Below are 20,406 nucleotides of genomic sequence, written 5' to 3' on the forward strand. Positions count from 1 at the left end.
ATGGCGGTGCGGAAGAAAGACGGCGGCCCGAATGTAAAATATTTCGAAGCGTCTGATACCGTCTCTCAGTTTGATAATGTCCGCGTCTGGCTGGGAAAGAATTACAAAAAGGTACTGAGCGCATGTTTTGTAACAATACATACGGAGCATATATTTTCCACCCTGAAATGTGGACACTTACCCGCTGGGCAGAGGCAGTGACAAAGAGAGGAGGGAGGGTGCTGCTGAGCGTCCAGCTGTTTGATTCACTCGAGCCGGGATACAAAAGGATGCTGAGCCAACAGCTGCACCAGATGCAGCCGCGAATGGCGGTATCCCCTTACGTTATTGTAACTAACCCGACCCAAAAGCAACACACAGTCTGACCTATGTGGATGAATATTTGTAAAAGGGGTGACTTTAGCCGGCCGGCCAGCTAGCGAGTAGCTAATGGGCTAACGGTAATGCAGCTCAGATCCAGATGTTGGCTCTGTGTGGCGCGCCGCGCTGACTGAAGCCACGGCCTGTCTGGAAGAACACTGAGCGGTGTGCCAGTGTTTAGACACATTGATGTAACAAATTACAGCAATTCTTCAAAAGCACGCCAATGATAATAATTATAATAAAGATTAAATGGACGATATTCATGAATTTCCCCCCTTATCACATATTCCATTACGACACTGTCTCACACTCTCAGTGGTAAAATTGAAAAATGTACAACTTCCACCGACACACAGCAGCTAACAGCCCAATGTAGTTTATTTTTATGTGTCTGTTGTCCCCTCTGTACCTCAGCTCTGACTGCCCCTCTGTGTTGTTGTTGTCATCTCAGTACATCCAGGCTGAGCCCCCCACCAACAAGTCTCTGTCCAGCCTGGTGGTCCAGCTGCTCCAGTTCCAGGAGGAAGTGTTCGGTCGACATGTCAGCAACCCTCCACTCACCAAACTGCCGGTATGTCTCCTTTACTCCTCTTTTATCTGTCTCATTTGCACACACACTGTACACATCACATTTCCAGTGAGATGCCCTGCAACTGTTGTGTTTTGTGTGTGCAGATGAAGTGTTTCCTGGACTTTAAGTCAGGGGGGGCTCTCTGCCACATCCTGGCTGCAGCCTACAAGTTCAAGAGTGACCAAGGATGGTAAGACTTTCTTTCTAGCTGGTTTAAATAGTTGATAAACAGACAGAGTGAAAAGAATAATTACAATGCTCAGTTGAATTTTGGCTATGTTGCCGTTTCATGTGTAACTCCAGTCTAATTTCCTGGTAGGCGCAGGTTTGACTTCCAGAATCCATCAAGGATGGACCGAAATGTGGAGATGTTCATGACCATCGAGAAGTCGTTAGTGCAGGTTAGTCTGCCTAAGTGCTTTTATTCATACAGAATTATTTTGTAAATGAATCATGTAGTTACAGAGGATGTGCTCAGCTCTGAATTAGTGAAATAGAGAAAATTGATAACTGTGCTCAGATAATATTACATATAGATTCATAGACATTCAGACCCTACAAACTATAACAACATTCCCACAATCCCCAGTGTTTTCTTAAATCAGTTATTTTTTTATGTGATTAATAATGAGCTCCAGCGGGAGTTGTTTTTTCTTTCTGCTGCAGGCATCAGAGCTAAGAGATGTCTCTTTGAGAGGTTACATGTCTCCTCTTGTTACATCATATTTGTGAAGCGTCTGAGAATCAGGCTGCTCGAGCTCTGCAGATAGAAATAATGAAGGGCACCCAGTCATGTGATTTGACCAGTAATCCTACTTAATCAGTTCTGCAGTTCCACCACAAGATCCTCCAGCTCTCCTGATCTGATGAGCTCAACAGCACGTAGCACTGACACAGTTCTTATTTTAATGGAGATTATATGAAATTAAACATATGTGCATTTTTATATATGTTCGTGCACATATGATTTTACGCTGGTGAATGTCGTGGTTTGATTAATTGACACATCTGCTGCTTTTCTTCATTTCAGAACAACTGCCTGACTAGACCTGTCATCTACCTGAGCTCTGACATAGAACCAAAACTGCTCGGGAAACTGAAAGACATCATCAAAAGACATCAGGTGTGATTTTTTGTTGTGTTTTGTTTCATTTTCTTCTGTTAAAGCTGATTACGTGTCAGTATTACAGACAGAAGTGTTTCTTCGAACAGAGAATTTGATTGTATTGGAGGCTCTTAGTTAGGTGTTTTCTGTGTTTCCTCGTCTTGTCCCCAGTGAAGCATAGCTGTGAAGTTTTCTTTTTCAGAGCATAAACCAGCTGTATAAACATCTGTTGCAGGGCTCAGTGACTGAAGACAAGGCCTCCAGTTCCCATGTTGTTGTGCCTATTCCTACCAGTCTGGAGGAAGGTGAGACTACAAATGTTGTGTTTCAGCACAGAAAGTTGTGTTTGTTGCTTTGTGCTAATGTAATTGTCTGTTTTTGGTCCAGAGGAGTGGGTGCGTCCTGTGATGAAGAGAGATAAGCAAGTGCTGCTCCACTGGGGATATTTTCCAGACAGGTTTGTAATAAGTTCATTCTCAGAGTGCATCTGCTATTCTTGTTCTTGTTTTCTATTCTTTTTCCTGCTTTGTTTTCCATAAACTTAACCCGCACATTGCTCTCCCTGAGGTTTTTTTCCAAGCTCAAACTTGTAATCTTTCCAGTGGCTTAACCTTTGACCTTTCCCCTCTCACTGCATAGTTATGATACCTGGATCCCAGCTAGTGAGATTGAGGCTGCTGTGGAGGATCCTCCTAGCCCAGAAAAGCCCAGGAAGGTACCTCATTTCTTGTCGTACTATGTTTAGTATGTTGGTAAAGTCCACAAACTTTTTGCTGTAGCTTGTTGTTTCTGTGCCCCTTATTCTCCCGCAACACGGCAAAATCTTTTTTTAATGCGCTGCTCACATATCACTATGTCTAACTAAACATATTCCTCAAATTCAAATCAAAGATGTTTTTTATGGGTGCATGATGAACTGTTACATTAGATGGAAAATTACAGATGACCTTTGCATCATTCTATGTGCAACATCTTTAAATTGGCTAAAATTTAAAATAAACATGTTGTGCTTCTCTGGACAACATGAGTGTTCATTTTATGTATCTCAGCTTTCTTTATTATACAAACCCGTCAGGGACTGTTTACACTGAGCTGGTCGGTCCTTATTTGGACATTGTTACTTATTTCATATATTTTCATATATTTTTCTTTCTTTACAAAACATCCAAGAATGACGTGCTTCTGCAAATTGGTGCTTGAAACAAAAGATCCGACCGCAAATTCAAAGCAGCGTCAGAGGCTCTTACTGTGTATTCAGAACGTCACTCACTGAAGACGTTCAGCACTCACCAGGACATGATAGTAAGAGCAGTGTTCACACCATAATAAACACACTGGGCTAGTTTACTATCAAGCTTCCTGTCCCTGTGTTTACTTAGCGAAAATGTTTCTCCCTCAGATCACAACTTCAGACCAACATTATTAAATATTAAATCAACTCAAATTTCATCTTAATTCAGTGACTTTTCCTCAGAGTGCTTGTTATGAACCATTTTTTTCTCTTGTAAATAACTGTTAAATGTCTGTCTATTAGAGAGTTTTTGAATTTCATTTCTAAGCAATCCTTGAATCCTTGTGCATAGGGTTAAGTTGCACCTGTTGAAATTTCGAGCTGACATGTAGATATTCTAGTTTTTCTCTGAAAAAGTGCAGCTCTGCTTGGATAAACTGTGGGAGGAGCTTGCGACATTTCCCTCAGTTGGTTGCCACGGTTATGGAAAGTGTGTTTAGACTTGGCATTCAATATGTGGTCTTTATTCTCAGGTGCATGCCAAGTGGATTTTAGACCTGGACCAGTATAATGAGTGGATGAATGAGGAGGACTATGAAGTGGGTGAGGGCTGCCCTAAGAGGAAGCGGATCTCCGCCAAGACCCTGACAGATGAGGTGACCACACCTGATGAGCGGAGGGACAAGAAGCCCGGTAGTGCCAAGAAGAGGAAGCGCTCGCCGTCACCCTCCCCCACCCCTCCACCTCAGGAGAGCAAGAAGAAGAACACCAAGAAAGGGTTTGTGACCAGACATGTCTTGATGCATACAAATTTAACAATGATGTGATGCTTGACGAGTCTGTTGTAGAATCAGTGGGTTCAGAAACATTATACAATATAGTAAAATATTGTCATGTGTGTGTGCGTGTGTGTGTGTGTGTGTGTGCGTGCGTGCATGCACTGACAGGCCAACAACCCCGTACACCAAGTCTAAACGGGGCCAGAGGGAGGAGGAACAGGAGGATCTTAGTAAGGACTTAGATGAAGCGTCACCTGTTCCAGCATCTGAAGAGGGAAACCAAGCTAAGACAAGTATGACATATGTCCAAAACATACAGCTACAATAACCATACAGCCAACTCCCACACTGGATCACCATGTACATTTATCCCAGTTGTCATCTTTTAAAACTGTAAAGTATCTGTTGTCTGTCACTGGCTGACATTATACTTTATTTTTTTGCAGATAACACTAAGAAGGACACTGATTCAACTCCAGTCAAGGGAGGTATGGATATGGGTGAGCAGAAAGTTTTTGTGTCACCACCAACATGGCTACCTGTAACTACTTTTAAAAGAAAATACTCTTTCCATATAAGAGCAGATTGTTTTTCATATTACTGTTGTCCCACTTAACTTGAAGAAAGGAACGGTACACTTGCTATCACTCTGATGAACAGTTTATCAGTCATGCCTTTTTTTTGCCCTTCTGTTTTTTTACAGATGAGCAAGAGGATGAGTCCATGGAAACAACAGGCAAGGTAAGGTAGTTTGTGAAAGTGCAAGAAAACATTACCTGAGGACAGTACATCCATACATCATCTTGAGTGCGTGTCTATGTGTCCATACAGGAGGAGGAGGAAGGCTCTCCGAGTGTGAAGGGTGAACCGGTGAAAGGCTCAGACCTTCACGAGGACAATGTGACTGAGCAAACCCACCACATCATCATCCCGAGCTACGCTGCCTGGTTTGACTACAACAGGTAAGATTTTTGTTTGTTTTCTCTGTGTTTTTCTTCATTTTTGGCAGTGATCTGATTTCAGAGATGTCAGTAGTGTGTTTGTAAAATTCAAACATGCAAAATCCAAACTGAGACCTAAAGTGTGAACTCAGCTGTCGTCATTTTTGGTTGAAAAGAAAAACAAATGCAGATTTTTGTAGGTGACTCTAAAAGTCAAAAAGGAGTCGTCCAGATGTAGTTCAGTCCTCACACTCTCATAAATGTTTTCCCCACCAGTGTTCACGCCATTGAGCGCAGAGCCTTGCCCGAGTTTTTCAATGGAAAGAACAAATCCAAAACCCCTGAGATGTAAGTATGAGATTTTATATGTATATGTATATGTGTATACAAGTATTTATATGATACACAGTTACACAACAAAAAGTCATCGTAGTCATTGTTCTGTCTTCCTCTTTTGGCAGTTACCTGGCATACAGGAACTTCATGATCGACACCTATCGACTGAACCCTCAGGAGTACCTGACCTCCACCGCCTGTCGCAGGAACCTGGCAGGAGATGTGTGTGCAATCATGAGGTGGGTGGAGGCTGAATGTGACGAACATAATCAGCCAATCCGACTGTATGTTTGTGTGTTTCTGTGAGGAACACTGTGCTTCTTCTCCTGCAGAGTCCACGCCTTCCTGGAGCAGTGGGGTCTGATAAACTACCAGGTGGACTCCGAGAGCCGGCCCACACCCATGGGTCCTCCACCCACCTCCCACTTCCATGTCCTGGCAGACACTCCATCCAGTCTGGTGCCCCTGCAGCCCAAGACACCCCAGGTCCATATACACTCTCACGTACACACACAAATAGACACATGCACTCAGATTCCAGCGTGTTTTACATATGTCGTTCTGTCGCTGTCTACCTGTAGACTCCTGCCACCCAGCAGATGATGTCATTCCCAGATAAAGTGAAGGATAAACCTGCAGATCTGCAAAACTTTGGTCTACGGACCGACATGTACAGCAAGAAGACTGGCTCTGCAAAGGTACAGGTCCAAGAGGATGGATGCCAGAATTATTCTTTAACTACAATTTATGACTTACTGTATTTCTTAGATTTTTCATATAAATAAACTGGTGGTGATGTTTTTCTGTGCAGAGCAAGAGTGCAGCGAGCTCCATGAGGGAGTGGACAGAGCAAGAAACACTACTACTACTTGAGGTACAAACAATCCTTACAATAAACACTGTGACAATGAAGCAATGGTGTCAACATGAAGTCAAAATATATAAAACTAAAGTGCCTTAGTAAAAAAAAACAAAAGAAAAACAACAGGGCTAAATGTAGACCTCACTTTCCTCAGGGCTTGGAGATGTACAAGGACGACTGGAACAAAGTGTCAGAACATGTGGGCAGCCGTACACAGGATGAGTGTATCCTGCACTTCTTGCGCCTGCCCATTGAAGACCCCTACTTGGAGGACAGCTCCTCGACCCTGGGACCACTGGCCTACCAGCCGATACCTTTCAGCCAAGCAGGAAACCCTGTCATGAGCACGGTGGCCTTCCTCGCCTCCGTAGTCGACCCACGTGTGGCCTCAGCTGCAGCCAAATCTGCTCTGGGTGAGAAGTGGCTTATTTTGAAATGTCCCTGCCGTACAGACACTGAAAAATAAAATTATTTACAGCTACCTCATACTGAAGACACAATATAGTAATGAGCTCATAGCTTGTATCTTGTTTCAGATAAACATGTGAAGTTGCCTCGACAGGTTTAGAAGTTTTATTTCCTGATTTTGGCGGGTCAAGAATTTAACCAATAAGAGAAATATGAAAGCTTATGAAATACAAAATGGATGTTTTTTCACCATGAAAGCTTGATTTAGACATTTGTTGTGGGACGCTGGGAATTCTACAGAATGCAATAATTATGAACAACACAAGTTAAGATAAAACATCTCAGCCATGTTACAGGTTCTTGTATCAAAAAAAAGAAGCTCCCTAAAAAAAAGTGCTTTTGTTGATCACTCATTGCATGCACATATTACTACTGAGCAATCAAATTTCTTGCTTAATTGATGATCAATTTATCATTAACACCTTTAACTCACAATTTCACAATCTGTCTCTGCTCCTCAGAGGAGTTTTCTCGTATGAAAGAGGAGGTTCCTGCAGCTCTGGTCGAGGCTCATGTGCGGCGGGTGGAGGAGGCGGCGAGGGTCAGCGGCCGCCAGGACCCTCTATACGGCCTGGAGGGCAGTGGCATTGCAGGCACTGGGCTGGAGGAAGGAGAGAGACCTGGTGGGATGGACACACAAATACACACACACACACACACACACGTACAATATAAACGCAACATGCAAAATTGCAAGAGACAGCTTCTGACGTGTCTTCTCTCTCGGCTTCTAGACGAAAACACTGATGAAAGCAAGAATGACAGCCAATCAGGTGAAGAGAAGAGAGAGGCCAAGGTATGATGCATGTGTGTTATAATACATGATGTTACTTATTTGTGATTGTCCTGCTGATGCGCTGCCGCAAAGCTCATTGTGCTGTGTTTACTTCCCCACACAGGACAGCAAAGATGGAGCGATTGAGGAAGAGGAAAAGCAGCCAGAGAACGGGAAGAAGGAAGACGAGAGAGGAAGAGAACCTGAAGGAGAGAGGGAGGCGGACAAAACTGAGTCAGAGATGGGTATGAAAGTGCATGTCTCTCAGACACAGGAAATACTGTGTTCTTGTCAAAAGTGAAAAAACATAAGTCTTTTCTGCTTTTAGGTGATGGCGAGAAAGAGAAGGAGGGAAAAGAGGGAACAGAGGAAGGACAAAGAGAAGGAGAGAGTGAGGGAGAAAGGAAGGCCAAGGTGGAGCGTGATGTTGGAGAGGGGAACCTGGCCACTGCTGCTGCGTCTGCTCTCGCTGCTGCTGCTGTCAAAGCCAAGGTAAAGTTATTTATCACACTGTATCCTTCATCACCTTTTGTGTTGTTTTACATTTTCTCCAGCTTTGGTTTCACCTCCACTTTCTTGACAGCACCTGGCTGCAGTGGAAGAGAGGAAGATCAAATCTCTTGTGGCTCTGCTGGTGGAAACCCAAATGAAGAAGCTGGAGATTAAACTGCGACACTTTGAAGAACTGGAAACCATCATGGACAGAGAGAGGGAGGCTGTAAGTGAGGAGTTCTGGGATATGTAGCATCAATGGACAGTAGAATACAATATAAATACTTTAACATATTTCTGTGTGCCTGTGTGTAGTTGGAGTACCAGCGGCAGCAGCTGCTGGCTGACCGTCAGTCTTTCCACATGGAGCAGTTGAAATACGCTGAGATGAGGGCTCGCCAGCAGCACTTCCAGCAGATTCAGCACCAGCAGCACAGCCAGGCTGGAGGTCCTCATTCCAACCAGGCGGCCTCAGGCCCGCCGCCCCAGGGCCTGGCAGCAAGTCAGCAAGCTCCCAGCACACCAGCACCGCAGCCGGCCGCTAGCCCCGCGCCTCCAGCCTCTTCTGCCCCAGCTCCTGAGTCCCAACCAGCTCAGAGCGCTCACACCTCGCCGCCCTGCCCTCCGAGCCAGGCCGCAGCTACCCACTCCAGCTCCAGCACTACACCTGTCCTTCATGGTGAGTGCAGCCTCACTGTCTTGATCTGTGTCAATTTAATCGCAGTCATTATTTTGATTATCAATTAATCTGTCAGTTCTTTTCTTGATTAATTGAGTAATCATTTGCCCTATATAATATGATAAAACAGTTAAAAATACCCATCACAGTATCCCAAGGTGATGTCACAAAATGTCTTGACTTGTCTGACCAACAGTCTAAATCCTAAAAATATTCAATTTAGTGAAATATTAAGATAATTGCATTACTGCAGAACCTTTGTTTTTACACACATTTTATTCGGTTATTTATACAAACCCCTTTCAACTTGCTGTAGGACCACACAGACTGTAGGTTCATCTGTGTTCTTCATCTTGTTAACAAAAATCCAACCTGAGTTCCACCAACAGGAACTAAGGGATATATTGTAAAACCTGGCAGCTCTAAATGGTTGATTTTTAACATTGTTCACCTTTTCCTCTCCGTCACCTCCTCACAGAGCCCAACGCCTCTCTCTCTGGGGAAACACTCCACCCCGCAGCTCCGGTCCCTCCACCACAGTGAGACATCAATAAATTGCCCGAGAATCCGAATGACTCTGACCACTTTGAATCCTGCCTGTATCATCTGAAATGAAGAAGTCATAAACTGAAGGAAGAGAACACATTTTACATTTTCAGCTTTTTGTTTTTGTTTTTGTTTTTGTTTTTTCCAACAGGACAATTGATGTGAGAAAGAAAAGCGGTAACCCACCAATACTCTGACTGATCTGTTGAAAAAAAAAAAGTCCTTTTCAAATTGAATCGACCATTGAAGAAAATTGATTTTCGTACAGAAGTTGTTCATCCTGTGTGGTCGATTGGACAGCAACATCTCACTTTGTTATTTTAAGCTTAACACCAGAGATCTGGTAAACTAAGGGTCTTACCAACATGCTGGCACTCAAGGAGAAGAAGAGAAAAGACTCATCTTGTGTTTTCAGTGTTTTGGAAATTGTTGCATTTATTTTCCTGCAACAGTTTATCACAACTTGTGAAGTCTCAGGCTTCACAAGCGCTCCAGAGTTTCACCCCATGTACTGTAGGTACTGATTGAAATATACAGTATGTAAGAAGAAAATGCACTTTTAATATGTTTCCCTAGGTCTCAGTGTAAGACTTGAAGTATCCATGAAATTGAACTTTAGCACTTATATCGTCCTTTTGTTGTCTTAAATACTTTTTCATACTGAAGGTTTTAGAAACTCGATTGGGAATATTACTTTTTCCTCTCTATTTTTTATTTCTATTACATGGACAACGGTCACTCTTCAAGGTCTGGCCTGAAGGTCGCATGTCTAAAAACCAATGTCTCTCTTAAGAGAAAAGTCTGCAATGAATGAAAAGTGTTCAAATCAGAAGCCAGTTTGAAATTAGTTTGTTTGGATGCAGTTTGAGAATACGTACTGTAAGCTGGATTTTCTGTTACAAACACCTTTTGTTGCCCCGTAATGACAAATATGGGAACTATTTTGAAAGTACTGACAGTGTGAGGTCCTGAAAAGACCTTGTTTTAGATCATAACTAAATAATGTCTTTTTTCCACAGCACTTATTAATGTGTCAGTGAGGTGTTTAAGTTTTGCAAATCAAGATGAAATCCAGGTTGTAGTTTTGTGTGGAATGTAGTTTTGTTCAGAAGAAACGACTGAAGAAGACGGTCTGGGAATGATAATACTATCAGCGACCACAAAATGTGTTTATTCATGATTTGACTTTGTGTTATTTGCTAAACCAAAATGTTTTTTATAATCATGTTTATCTCATTTATTCAGTGAGTATTATTGTGGTTGCTCGGGAAATGAAGAGGATTTTTTTTTTTCACAGCTTGTTTTTTCGGTGGTGCATTTCAAGTTACAGATGGAAGAAATGTTAATGCTGTCAAAGACAAGGGAGCTCGCACCTTAAACGGCTGACAATGGAGAATTGTGTCCTTAATATCTGCAACAATATCCTCACTTTTTATCCTATCAATTTTTATATTTTTTACTGTCCATTTTTCCATCTTCTTTCTTTGATATGTCAACATTGTAACTGTATATTATTACCTTTGTAGCCTATATTTACCCCCTCCACTGTTGTGTATGATTCAGACAGGCCTGTTGGATCTGTCTGAGATGTGACTGTGAGCATGTGTGTATGTGAACGCATGCCATGAAGATCTGTAAACCATGTTACCGTTCAGTTTTATTTTCAGTGCCATTTGTTGTGTATCACCAGGTTTGAAGGATTTAAAAAAACATGCTTTGTTCTGCACACGGCACATCACGTCGGTGTCATGAAATATAATCCAGTCAGATGGTGAAACTTTACAGTTAATGTCCGTCAAGCCAGTATTGCAGTCCTCACCACAGCTGTGAGCATAAATGGACTTATTTTATCTGTGTTATTACTACATTGTGTGGATTTTGTGATATGAAATAAGTGTCTGTTCAGATTCTGTATGTTTTTCACTATGCTGAAGGTAGCAGCAATTGCATTGATTATTATACAGTAGAAATCAACTTTTCCTCAGTAAATCATCACATCAGTGCTGACAGTTACTCTGGCAGTTTGTATGAAAAAAAAAAGGCAAAGCAAAAGCGGTTCAGGTTTTAACTACAAAATGTTGGGAAAAAAATAAAGATGTGAAGAGGAGTGGCTGTGTAGAGTGGTTTGTTCTTTTGTCAGCTGCCTCACACACAAATAATCACACACAAGGATCTAAAACTACAACTTAAACTAGTTTACCTGTTTGACACTGACTACCAAGTGCAGAGTAGAATTTGAGGCTCGTCCCACAGTTCAATCACCAACAGGGTTTCTATACAGCAGACATTTTGAGTTGTCAGAGTAGGAAGAGCACAGGTGTTACTAATTACATTAATGAAGGCCACCTGTTCTTCTACTGTGACAAGTTAAAATGTCTGCTGTGAAAAAGGCCTTGTCCTGCTAACGAGGAAGCAGTTTGCATAAACAATCCTGAACTCTCTGATGTCTCTGGTTTAAAAATGTATTAATCATAGAAAGTTAAAAAATCTACAGCTCCATGGCAACAAACTGAGTGTGTTGATGAGGACAGTGTGATGCAGTTGAAAGCTCTAGGACGGGTGAGTAAGTGGATCTTCAGTTTATTTTTATTTATTTTTTATTTTTTGTCAGTGGTGGAGGACGTATTCAGATCTTTACTAAAGTAAAAGTATCAATACAATGTAAAAATACTTCATTTCAAGTGAAAGATCTGCATTTCATCTCCTATCTAAGTGAAAATACAGAAGTTCTATCAGCTACATGTATTTAAAGTAACAGCACTAAAAGTGGTGGTTGTGTAGTAAAATGTCCTGCAACTGATGCATCAATGTGTAAGCAGCATTTCATGGTTGTAGCCACTGAAAGTGGAGCTAGTTTTAACTATTTTATACAGGTAAGTAGTTAAGTCCAGTGGATTTCAAACTATGGGTCAGGCTCCTCCAAAGGATCCCTGGTTGAATCTGAAGGGGTTGTGAGATGATTAATGGGAAAGAAGAAAAAAATAAAGTTGTACTACACGTCTGTGTCTTTTATCTAATCTTTGCTTTGTTCTAACATATCAGATAATTAAATGTCTTTGGGCCTCAAACTGTGTCTGCGGTGGAACTGCTAACAAAAAATGTGACAAGGGTCCCCAACCAGACAGTATTACTCTTTTTAGAGTCACAAACCAGAAAGGTTGGGAACCATTAGTTTATTAATTTTAATATAAAATGCAAAGTAAAGCTGTCAGATAAATGCAATATTTCCCTCTGAAATGTACTTTAGTAAAAGTATGAATAACGTTATCAATATTTTCAATCAATGTTTTCCCCAATTTTTTAGTAATTTATTTTCTAGATATATTGGTATTATTTTCCTAATATAGTATTGATCATTATTTTTGTCAGATCTTATTCTCTGCTGGTCAGATCATTTTCAGATATTTTACTTCAGTGTATAATTTTCTAATACTCTAGAATACTTTACCAATTTGTTTCAAATATTTTGTATTTTTTTATAATTACATTTGTCAAATATTTCTTTATATTTTTCAGATTTCCTTTTTTTATTTTGATGTTGCTATAGTTCTAATAGAATGTTTTGTTTGATTGAATAAGTGTAATATCTATAAAGAGATATTTAAGCACAGACTTAAAGGACATAACACATACTTTATAGACCAGATTTTTATTCAACACTGTTAAATGTAACATGTCATATTATTATATCCATCCAAAAGAAAAAAAAAAAGACAACAAGACTGACAGGGGTTGATTGACAAAAATGACAAAAGTTAAATCATCGAGGGAATATTACTGTCGATTGTGCCTGCGAGGCTGAATAATGTGTGGAAAATGAGATGAAAGGGTCTTTTCACATTAGACAGAAAAGGCACTTTTTGAAATAAAATAAAGAGGTCTAAATAAACAAAACACAGACTTGTTGGAGGTAGGATGACATGGATGGAAGGGCAAGATGAGAAACAATACATAAGTATTTTGGAAGAAGAGAAGAAGCTGGAAGTGTGTTTCTGAACTCCTCAAACGCTCATAACCATCCGGACGAGTTCTGTCAGGAGAGAGAAACACAACTTCAGAAACGAGCTGAAGCATGTCAGAAAAAAAGCAGGAACAGGCTTTTGCTGTTTAGCTGTTAGATATTTGTGGTTTTACCTTCATAGTTAATGCAGCCATTGGCATCTTCATGTCCTGCTAAAAGAGTCTCCACCTCCTCCTCTGTCATTTTTTCACCTGGTACACAAGCAAGAATTATTTAACTATCTTATGGCACAATCAAAACAAGAGGGATTCTCTAATGGAGAATTCTCTGGCAGAGAGAAGTGCCTGAAGGGATTTTACCTGAGATTAGAAGCATGATAAGAAAAAAGACTGGTCAGCTGTGATTACTTGAGGAGGACTAGCCAGTATCTGAGGTCTTACCTAGTGTGGTGAGGACATGACGTAGCTCTGCTCCCATCACCGTACCATTTCCCTCCTTGTCAAAGACTCGCAGCCCCTCTACAATGTCCTCAAAGGAGCCCTGGTCCTTGTTCTTAGTAATGGCCTGAAGCATGGGCAGGAACTGTTCAAAATCCAGCAACTTGTGGTTCATCTCTGCAGATTAATTAATAACAAATGGAGACTTGAGTGAAGTCACGTTTTTGTTTGTTGGTTTGTTTTAAACACAAAGAGGATTTTAACATAAGATTTGTACCGATGTCAGGAAGCTTGCAGCCTCTCTTCACTCCCAGCCTAATGCAGTTTTCATAATATCAGAGATTTACTAATTAACTCCTATTGTAACAAACCACAAACAATTCAGTACATGTACTCATTGAGAATGTGATGAGGAAATACAACTGTACACAAAGCTCCAAAGTGTGTCAGAGAGGTTTACCTTCTAATTTGGGGTTTCCCAGGACTTTGAGCACCTCAGCATTGACAGGGTTCTGTCCAACGGCCCGCATAACATCACCACACTGGCTATAGGTTATCTTCCCCTCACCCGTCCGGTCAAACAGAAGGAAGGCTTCCTTGTACTCTAACATATGGACACAAAGATGGAGCTCAGACACAACTGAACAGTACATTAGCTTAATGAACATTACAGGTGACACAAGCAAAAACATACAAGTAACAGAGGACTTACAATCCTACAGATGCATGTCACGGTCATTTCATTGAGCAAAGTGGTTTGTGTAGTAGAACAACTTATTTCCCACTGCATACATTTTTTTGAGAATACACACATGCAATTATGTCTCCACATTTTCAAAGTTGCAGGGCAGTACACTGCTGTGTTAGGTAGGTATCCTATCAGCTCATACTGTGGTGGTAACACAATGTAACTGCATCAGAACTCAAAACAAAACTAGCTTTGTGCATTAGCATCACTTAAATTTCATTGTGAGAGCCATTTACTAAAGCCCTAAACTGCACCTGCAACATTACATCCAGGCCCATATACAGCATTATGAAAGGAAAAAATATTCTTCAAAAAGGAGCAGGTCTTGGGATGACCTTCAGGTGTATACTTTACCCTGGAAGTTGGGGGTTGGGTAGTCTTGTTTTCTAATGTCTTTCCTTCCTCTGCATTAACCCCTTTTTAGTAAGTAAAACTTTTTGAATTTCTGGCTCTTCTATTACTTCAGCATCAGATCAGAAACAAACAGAAACATACTAAAATATGAAGTTTTGTATAAACAAATTCTACCTCATCGCCTAAGGCTATACTTGTCTGTAATAAGGGGTTGGTGGTGGGGGTTGTTGGATCATGTGCTAGTCTCAAAAACACAAATTGTTCCCACTCCTCTAACAAGACCTCTTTTGTTAAAAAAAAATGACACAAAATAGCTGGTATCCGGCATCAGTGTTTGCTGTCTGCTCTAACAATCTGCTGCCGGTTTGGTGAGTGCCTCAAAAGAACAGTTTCTGTGTCTTTTGCCACGCCTTTAAGTACAGAGTATATATAGCTGGAGCCCACACTGTGATCCATACACTGCTTTTTACCATGACTGCTGACATGTCACACACTTATCTTGGCATCAGCATGCAAAAGCCTGCAAATTTCTTTTTTGCAGGTTAGATTACAACCTTCAGTGGAACTTGTAATGTATTTACACTGTATTTGTAATGTATAAGTCGTGACAAGCACTGAACACGTTAACATTTAAACCACACACAGTTAGAAAATGTTTAGTTCCCTATGTCTCAGTCAGCAAGTGATACCTGCAGGGATCCACTAATTTGCAGAGACAAATGTCGAGCTACAGGGTCACAATTCATAAGTAAATTTCAAATGATAATATGTTTATGACTAGATTACTGTGCCGTGAAAAAATTAACATAACAATCCCTTTTGTGGATCAGATGTTTACTCACCCATGATCTGGTCCTCAGTGAAGTCAGACTGGTTGAGGCAGGGTTAGGAATAGGAGGCAGAGGGGAGTAACAAACGAAAAAAAGGGGCTGACATTAGTTTGATTAGAAAAGCTCCGAGTTAATCCTGCATTAGCTCTAACGTAGAGTTAAGAAAAGGATTGTAGCCAAAGACTTAACGTTAAAGCAGGCCAGGACAGACGCGTAGCTAGCTTAACGGCACCTAGGTTTTATGTGTTCAAAATCTACCAATGAACAAATTTCAAGTACAAAAAATAATCTATTAAAAAAATTAACATTTCGATACATCAGTCTGGAACACTGTCTTCACTTACCATGTCTGTTTTTGGATATAAGACACAGACAGGCGGGAGAAGGTCTTGTATCTTAAACTGTTAAGACACCAACAGCAGCAGCAGCGACTAGCCCCGGCTCCTCCGCATCCCTGATGATGTCACCGCAGCTTGTGTAGCAACAGCCAATCACAGGCCTCCATTCCACACCTGCGTTTCTCGCTTGTTTTGTAGGAGAGCAGCTACAGCCTCAGCATTACACACCAACTCTAGTTTTTATAGCAATGCCAATAAAAACCGCCCCACCCTCGCTCATTTTAAATCTTTGCTGCAGGGGCTGTCTTTACTTCTTCTCAATTCAAAAATAAAAAAATAAAAATTGCTTTAGGCTGTCCAGTGTCTTCTGTCTCTTCATGTAATCCCAGACTGACTACATGGTTCTGAGATCAGGGATCTGTGCGAGCCAGACCATCTGCTACAGGACTACTTGTTCTTCTCATCTCTGAGGATAGTTGCTTATGAATTTAGGAACAGTCACACCTCCCTGATGGTCTTCCACAATGGATGAGAAGCTGAACATCTCAAGTGCCTAAAACTCTTGCACTGTACTGTGACCCTTGAGGACTCTGGTGTACTGTTGCAACAAAGTGTGTTCAAACTTCAATGTTACAGGGCAGCACAGTGTTGGTAATTTACTAAGTATATAAAGGTACCAAACAAGCTGGACACCCTAACTTATGACCCTTTACTCAAGTAGCAACACCCTTTGAATATGTAAGAAATTATGAAAATGACACTATATTGCTATATGTATATATATTACTACTAATACATCTATCCAAACGACTGAATCTTGCAATTCAAAATATTGTGAATCATATAAAATTAACTTGGACTGAGATTTCCAGAAAAAAAAACATTTTATTGATAGTCACCAATGCTGGGAGGTCAATTAATTCTGCTTTTAAATTAATGATGACAGTGTGGGACTGTTTGACTGATATAAATGGGTACTTTTCACATGAAATGCAAACATGACAAAATCCTACTGGATACATTATTTTCCTCCTTTCATTCAGCTTTTTCACCGATTACCTCTCCACACTGAAATCGGACAAAGTCCAGTACACGAGCCTGTTGACCCCTGAGGAACTGTGCTACAGTCCTGTTGGGGTCTCCCAGGAAGGTCTGAGGCAGCAGACGTGTCTCGCTTTCACCACAGGGCAGGTCATCCATGTTGCCCAGGGATATGGGGGACTCTCCCACTATGTGCTGTCCCAGCTTCCGACCTAAAGTTTCCTGCTCTGCCTCCTTTCCACCCTGGAATACGACCAGTGCACCGTATCGCCCCATGGCCACTTCAGTCTGACCGCTCACACCACCATGCACATATGAGCCGATGTTCCACTCAGCAGGGACACCGACTGTCACCGCCCGTTTCACTGACATGTTCTCACCGAGGCGTCCTGAAAAGAAAGAGGGAAACATGTTTTCAAATAACAATAATTCAAATTCCACTGAGTTAAACTGAGAAGCATTACTTCAGTGGAAAAAAATTTTACTCTTACAGACCTATTGTGAGAGCCACCTGGTCTGCAAGTGAAGCTCCTTCACCCACACTGAGTTTGTTTAACTCTTCACCTGCCAAGACGCTCTGAAAACAAATGTTAGATGTTTGCAGAGTCAGAGAGTAGGACAAGTTCCTGTGGAAAAACTCTAAGTCAAAATTTTGTAAAATGCATCACACTGCTATTCAATGCAATATCAACATGACATCACACACTGTAACTTTGTAATATTGTAAGAAACTTGCATATATAGTTTATATATATATATATATATATATGTATATATATGTACGTATATATATGTATTATATATTGGCAGTCGAATGTTAACTTCATTGTAGGGGTTAAAGGAATAGTTTGGCATTTTGGTTATTGTGCTTATTTGCTTTCTTGCCAAGAGTTCAATAAGCAGATCAATATCACTGTCATGTCTGTTTAAGCATGAAACCAGAAGACAATTAGCTTAGCTTTGCATAAGACTGAAAAACAGCTAGCTTGTTTTGGAAAATTTGGCCTTAATTGCACAAAACCAAATAAACATGTTTTCAACAATGTCAAAATTGTGTAACTGTATTGAGTTAGCTTTGCTAATAGTTAACTGTTGTCAAAACAAGTGAATCCTTCTCACACCACTATAGTGAGCCACTTTGTGTATCCATTTGTATTGAGGAAAAAATATAAATTGAAGAACTTTGTGTGACTTTACCTTGATATATCCTTCCTGGCTTCGGCTTTTATTCTGGTGGTGAGCCAAGGTGGCAAATGCCACATCCTTAACCAGCTGCTGGAACTTCTCATTGCGGGCAACAAAGTCTGTCTCACAGTTCACCTGCATCAGACAGACAAGAAGTCAGACAGAATATATCACTGATGGCCATCATGCCCACCAAACAGGAGACTGTTCAAGTGAAATGGTTACAGCTACCACTGGCCTTACCTCCACCATAACTGCAGCTTTATCTCCTACAAAGAGACCAATCAGACCCTCTTTGGCTTTGCGGCCCTCCAGTTTGTTAGCTTTGCTCCAGCCCTCCTTCTGAGCCTGCTCATGTAGCCAGGTCTCTGCCTGAAAGTTTGGCAGATTTCATGAGCAACATAGTAACACAACTGCTTGTTTCTGCACCAAATCTATTATTTTTTAAATCACACTTTAACAGTGAGTGCAGAGGGAGATCAAGAGGGGGGTTACCTGTGCTATGTCATTATCAAACTTCTCCAGTGCTTTCTTGCAGTTAATGAAAGTGTAGCCGGTGCCTTTCCGGAGTTTCATCAGGAGGGCTTTGTCTGTTGCCAGGAGCTGACAACCTGTGTGTAGCGACTGTACATGCTGGCAGAGGCTGACCTGAGGGGGACAGATGGTAGAAGGTGTTTTATACAGAATAACTTCAAAAGCCCAGTGACCTCGGTTTACTGTCTTCAGAAGACAGTCAGGTGTACCTAACTTCTGCCACAAGAACTGCCACTTGAAGCAAAATATCACGCAGAGATATCCTGCCACAATAACGTCTAATTAACATGAAATGTGAATGAATGAGCAAGGTAGCTCATAGAAAGTGGCCCAGTAACGATGGCTAGTAAATGAGACAGCACAGAGGCTAACGAGCAAACCTGACAGTCATTTTCTTTACGTTTGACTTAAAGTTTGAGCTGAGTGTAACGTTTAATCTGCTCACCTTTGCAACGTCTCTCGTAACTGTTCTGAATAAAAAGGATAACGACATCATCTCACCATGGAGAAGTTCCCTGTCTTATGAAAGCTCAGAATGTCATTGAACTCCACGCTGTGTAAGGATGCCGTGGAGGGCCAAACAAGTCAACGTAAGATTAGTTACAACCACCGTTCAGCGCCCTCCACAGCACGGGAGTACAGTTGCATTTCTGAGGCCATATCCAGCAACTGCATTGTCCTAAAAAAAAAAAAAAGCAACACTAAAGATTATATATGTTAGTGTTCTGTCAGTATATTGTATGTTTCTGGCCTCGAAATAAGTGTTTATGAATTTGAAGATATACGTCTAAAGTAAAAGTCTAAATACAGACTTGTATCTGGTACTTTATCTGTCTGCACCACAGCATTACAATCCCAACTCCCCACAAGGAGTCACAAGAAACACCCAAGTGGTCCTGAATGATGAAGAGGATAGAGAAAACATTTTTTCTTTCAAACAGTTGTGCTCATTTTTACAGGATTTCTTCTAGGCTTTGTTTTTTCATGAATTACTCATCATTTATTTTCTATAAATTACATTATTTTATACAAATGTCTAGTTTTAGAAAATAGTTAGAAATAGAAAATCATGAATTATTTCAACATTGTCTATTTTCCATGCATTTAAAACCATCTGAATATATTCTGACCTTGTTGATATACACTGTTTAATGAATTATGCATCTTTGCTGAGTAGTATTTGTCAGAGCAATGACCTCAACATGACCAGGGACACTGGTCACAGGTGAGCTATTCTTGGTAATCTAAGCTATCTTGCACAAACCCTGTGAAAAACAGCATCTGATCAATCTGGCAGGAGAAATAAGAAAAGGGTCCTGAAAGACTTTCTAACTTTAAATAATTTTAATTCTGGATTTCATTACTTTACTGTAAAATGCAATGGGTTGTAAAAGAAACATTTTACTTTTAATTTAATGGACACACATTATTTATCAAAAATAAATATTAAAAGTCTGAAACTGCAGTTGTTATCACAGCTCACAACTTGATATGGTCTTATTTTGATATATTAAATCACCATCTGTGTGTGAAGCAGGTGTGCAGTTTCACAGGGAAGAGACAGAAAGTTTACTTATACTTAGAATTTTTTTTTTTTTAAAGTCCCACTTTGTTTAGACGTGCCATGGTTCTTCAACACCTCACACGTTTTGTTAATCCATAAATACATCAACAGGAGCTAATGATTTAGACGTATGTCACACCTTGTTCTTAGAGTGTTTTTATCCAAGAGACACGATCACACTGAAGTGAGTGACACCCTGACCTGTGGGCGCGGTTAATATGAGTGTTGGGTTTGGATTGGTCAGGTGAAACTTGCTATAAAAGGGA

The 20,406-nt window shown here is 40.8% G+C and overlaps 3 protein-coding genes across 4 annotated transcripts; 1 reads left to right on the forward strand and 2 right to left on the reverse strand.

Annotated features, from left to right (window-relative positions):
- smarcc2 (SWI/SNF related, matrix associated, actin dependent regulator of chromatin subfamily c member 2) lies at positions 1 to 11,245 on the forward strand. Of its 2 annotated transcripts, XM_022745167.1 has the most exons (26): positions 1 to 111; positions 815 to 934; positions 1,039 to 1,124; positions 1,254 to 1,335; positions 1,965 to 2,057; positions 2,275 to 2,344; positions 2,427 to 2,496; positions 2,679 to 2,754; positions 3,804 to 4,048; positions 4,218 to 4,342; positions 4,496 to 4,549; positions 4,753 to 4,790; positions 4,881 to 5,011; positions 5,267 to 5,338; positions 5,452 to 5,565; positions 5,659 to 5,812; positions 5,908 to 6,024; positions 6,138 to 6,200; positions 6,343 to 6,601; positions 7,118 to 7,279; positions 7,391 to 7,452; positions 7,556 to 7,676; positions 7,760 to 7,923; positions 8,015 to 8,149; positions 8,239 to 8,602; positions 9,081 to 11,245. In XM_022745167.1, exons 1-26 carry the CDS (start codon positions 1 to 3, stop codon positions 9,143 to 9,145), a joined length of 3,153 nt encoding a protein of 1,050 aa, XP_022600888.1. In that variant the 3' UTR covers positions 9,146 to 11,245. The 2 variants fall into 2 exon arrangements, with proteins under 2 accessions (XP_022600888.1, XP_022600887.1); XM_022745166.1 differs by having other exon boundaries at positions 7,118 to 7,452.
- A 1,584-nt stretch (positions 11,246 to 12,829) lies between these two features.
- Positions 12,830 to 15,917, reverse strand: LOC111221476 (myosin light polypeptide 6-like). Its single transcript, XM_022744845.1, has 6 exons — positions 15,823 to 15,917; positions 15,491 to 15,518; positions 14,007 to 14,150; positions 13,550 to 13,723; positions 13,283 to 13,360; positions 12,830 to 13,178 (listed from the first exon to the last, which is right to left on the reverse strand). The coding sequence occupies exons 1-6, from the start codon at positions 15,823 to 15,825 to the stop codon at positions 13,150 to 13,152; spliced, it is 456 nt and encodes a 151-aa protein (XP_022600566.1). The 5' UTR covers positions 15,826 to 15,917; the 3' UTR covers positions 12,830 to 13,149.
- Positions 15,918 to 16,681: 764 nt separating this feature from the next.
- On the reverse strand, positions 16,682 to 19,137 carry tsfm (Ts translation elongation factor, mitochondrial). The gene is made up of 6 exons (XM_022745428.1): positions 19,022 to 19,137; positions 18,538 to 18,690; positions 18,286 to 18,414; positions 18,055 to 18,177; positions 17,353 to 17,434; positions 16,682 to 17,246 (listed from the first exon to the last, which is right to left on the reverse strand). The coding sequence occupies exons 1-6, from the start codon at positions 19,070 to 19,072 to the stop codon at positions 16,852 to 16,854; spliced, it is 933 nt and encodes a 310-aa protein (XP_022601149.1). The 5' UTR covers positions 19,073 to 19,137; the 3' UTR covers positions 16,682 to 16,851.
- Positions 19,138 to 20,406: the final 1,269 nt, after the last annotated feature.

This window comes from Seriola dumerili, unplaced genomic scaffold (assembly GCF_002260705.1).
Source record: "Seriola dumerili isolate Sdu_G_001 unplaced genomic scaffold, Sdu_1.0 BDQW01000088.1, whole genome shotgun sequence".
Classification (NCBI taxonomy): Eukaryota; Metazoa; Chordata; class Actinopteri; order Carangiformes; family Carangidae; genus Seriola; species Seriola dumerili.

Bases quoted from the DNA above. Each gene is read 5' to 3' on its own strand.
- LOC111221476 (XM_022744845.1), bottom strand. The intron at 13,724-14,006 runs GTAAACCTCTCT...ATTAATCTGCAG, and splicing joins GGGAAACCCCAAATTAGAAG to AGATGAACCACAAGTTGCTG. The intron at 13,179-13,282 runs GTAAAACCACAA...CTCTCCTGACAG, and splicing joins TGGCTGCATTAACTATGAAG to AACTCGTCCGGATGGTTATG.
- smarcc2 (XM_022745166.1), top strand. From the start codon at position 1: ATGGCGGTGCGGAAGAAAGACGGCGGCCCGAATGTAAAATATTTCGAA. The intron at 935-1,038 runs GTATGTCTCCTT...TTGTGTGTGCAG, and splicing joins CTCCACTCACCAAACTGCCG to ATGAAGTGTTTCCTGGACTT. The intron at 1,125-1,253 runs GTAAGACTTTCT...ATTTCCTGGTAG, and splicing joins TTCAAGAGTGACCAAGGATG to GCGCAGGTTTGACTTCCAGA.
- tsfm (XM_022745428.1), bottom strand. From the start codon at position 19,072: ATGATGTCGTTATCCTTTTTATTCAGAACAGTTACGAGAGACGTTGCA. The intron at 18,178-18,285 runs GTAAGGCCAGTG...TGTCTGATGCAG, and splicing joins AAGCTGCAGTTATGGTGGAG to GTGAACTGTGAGACAGACTT. The intron at 17,247-17,352 runs GTCTGTAAGAGT...CTTTCTTTTCAG, and splicing joins CCAGGTGGCTCTCACAATAG to GACGCCTCGGTGAGAACATG.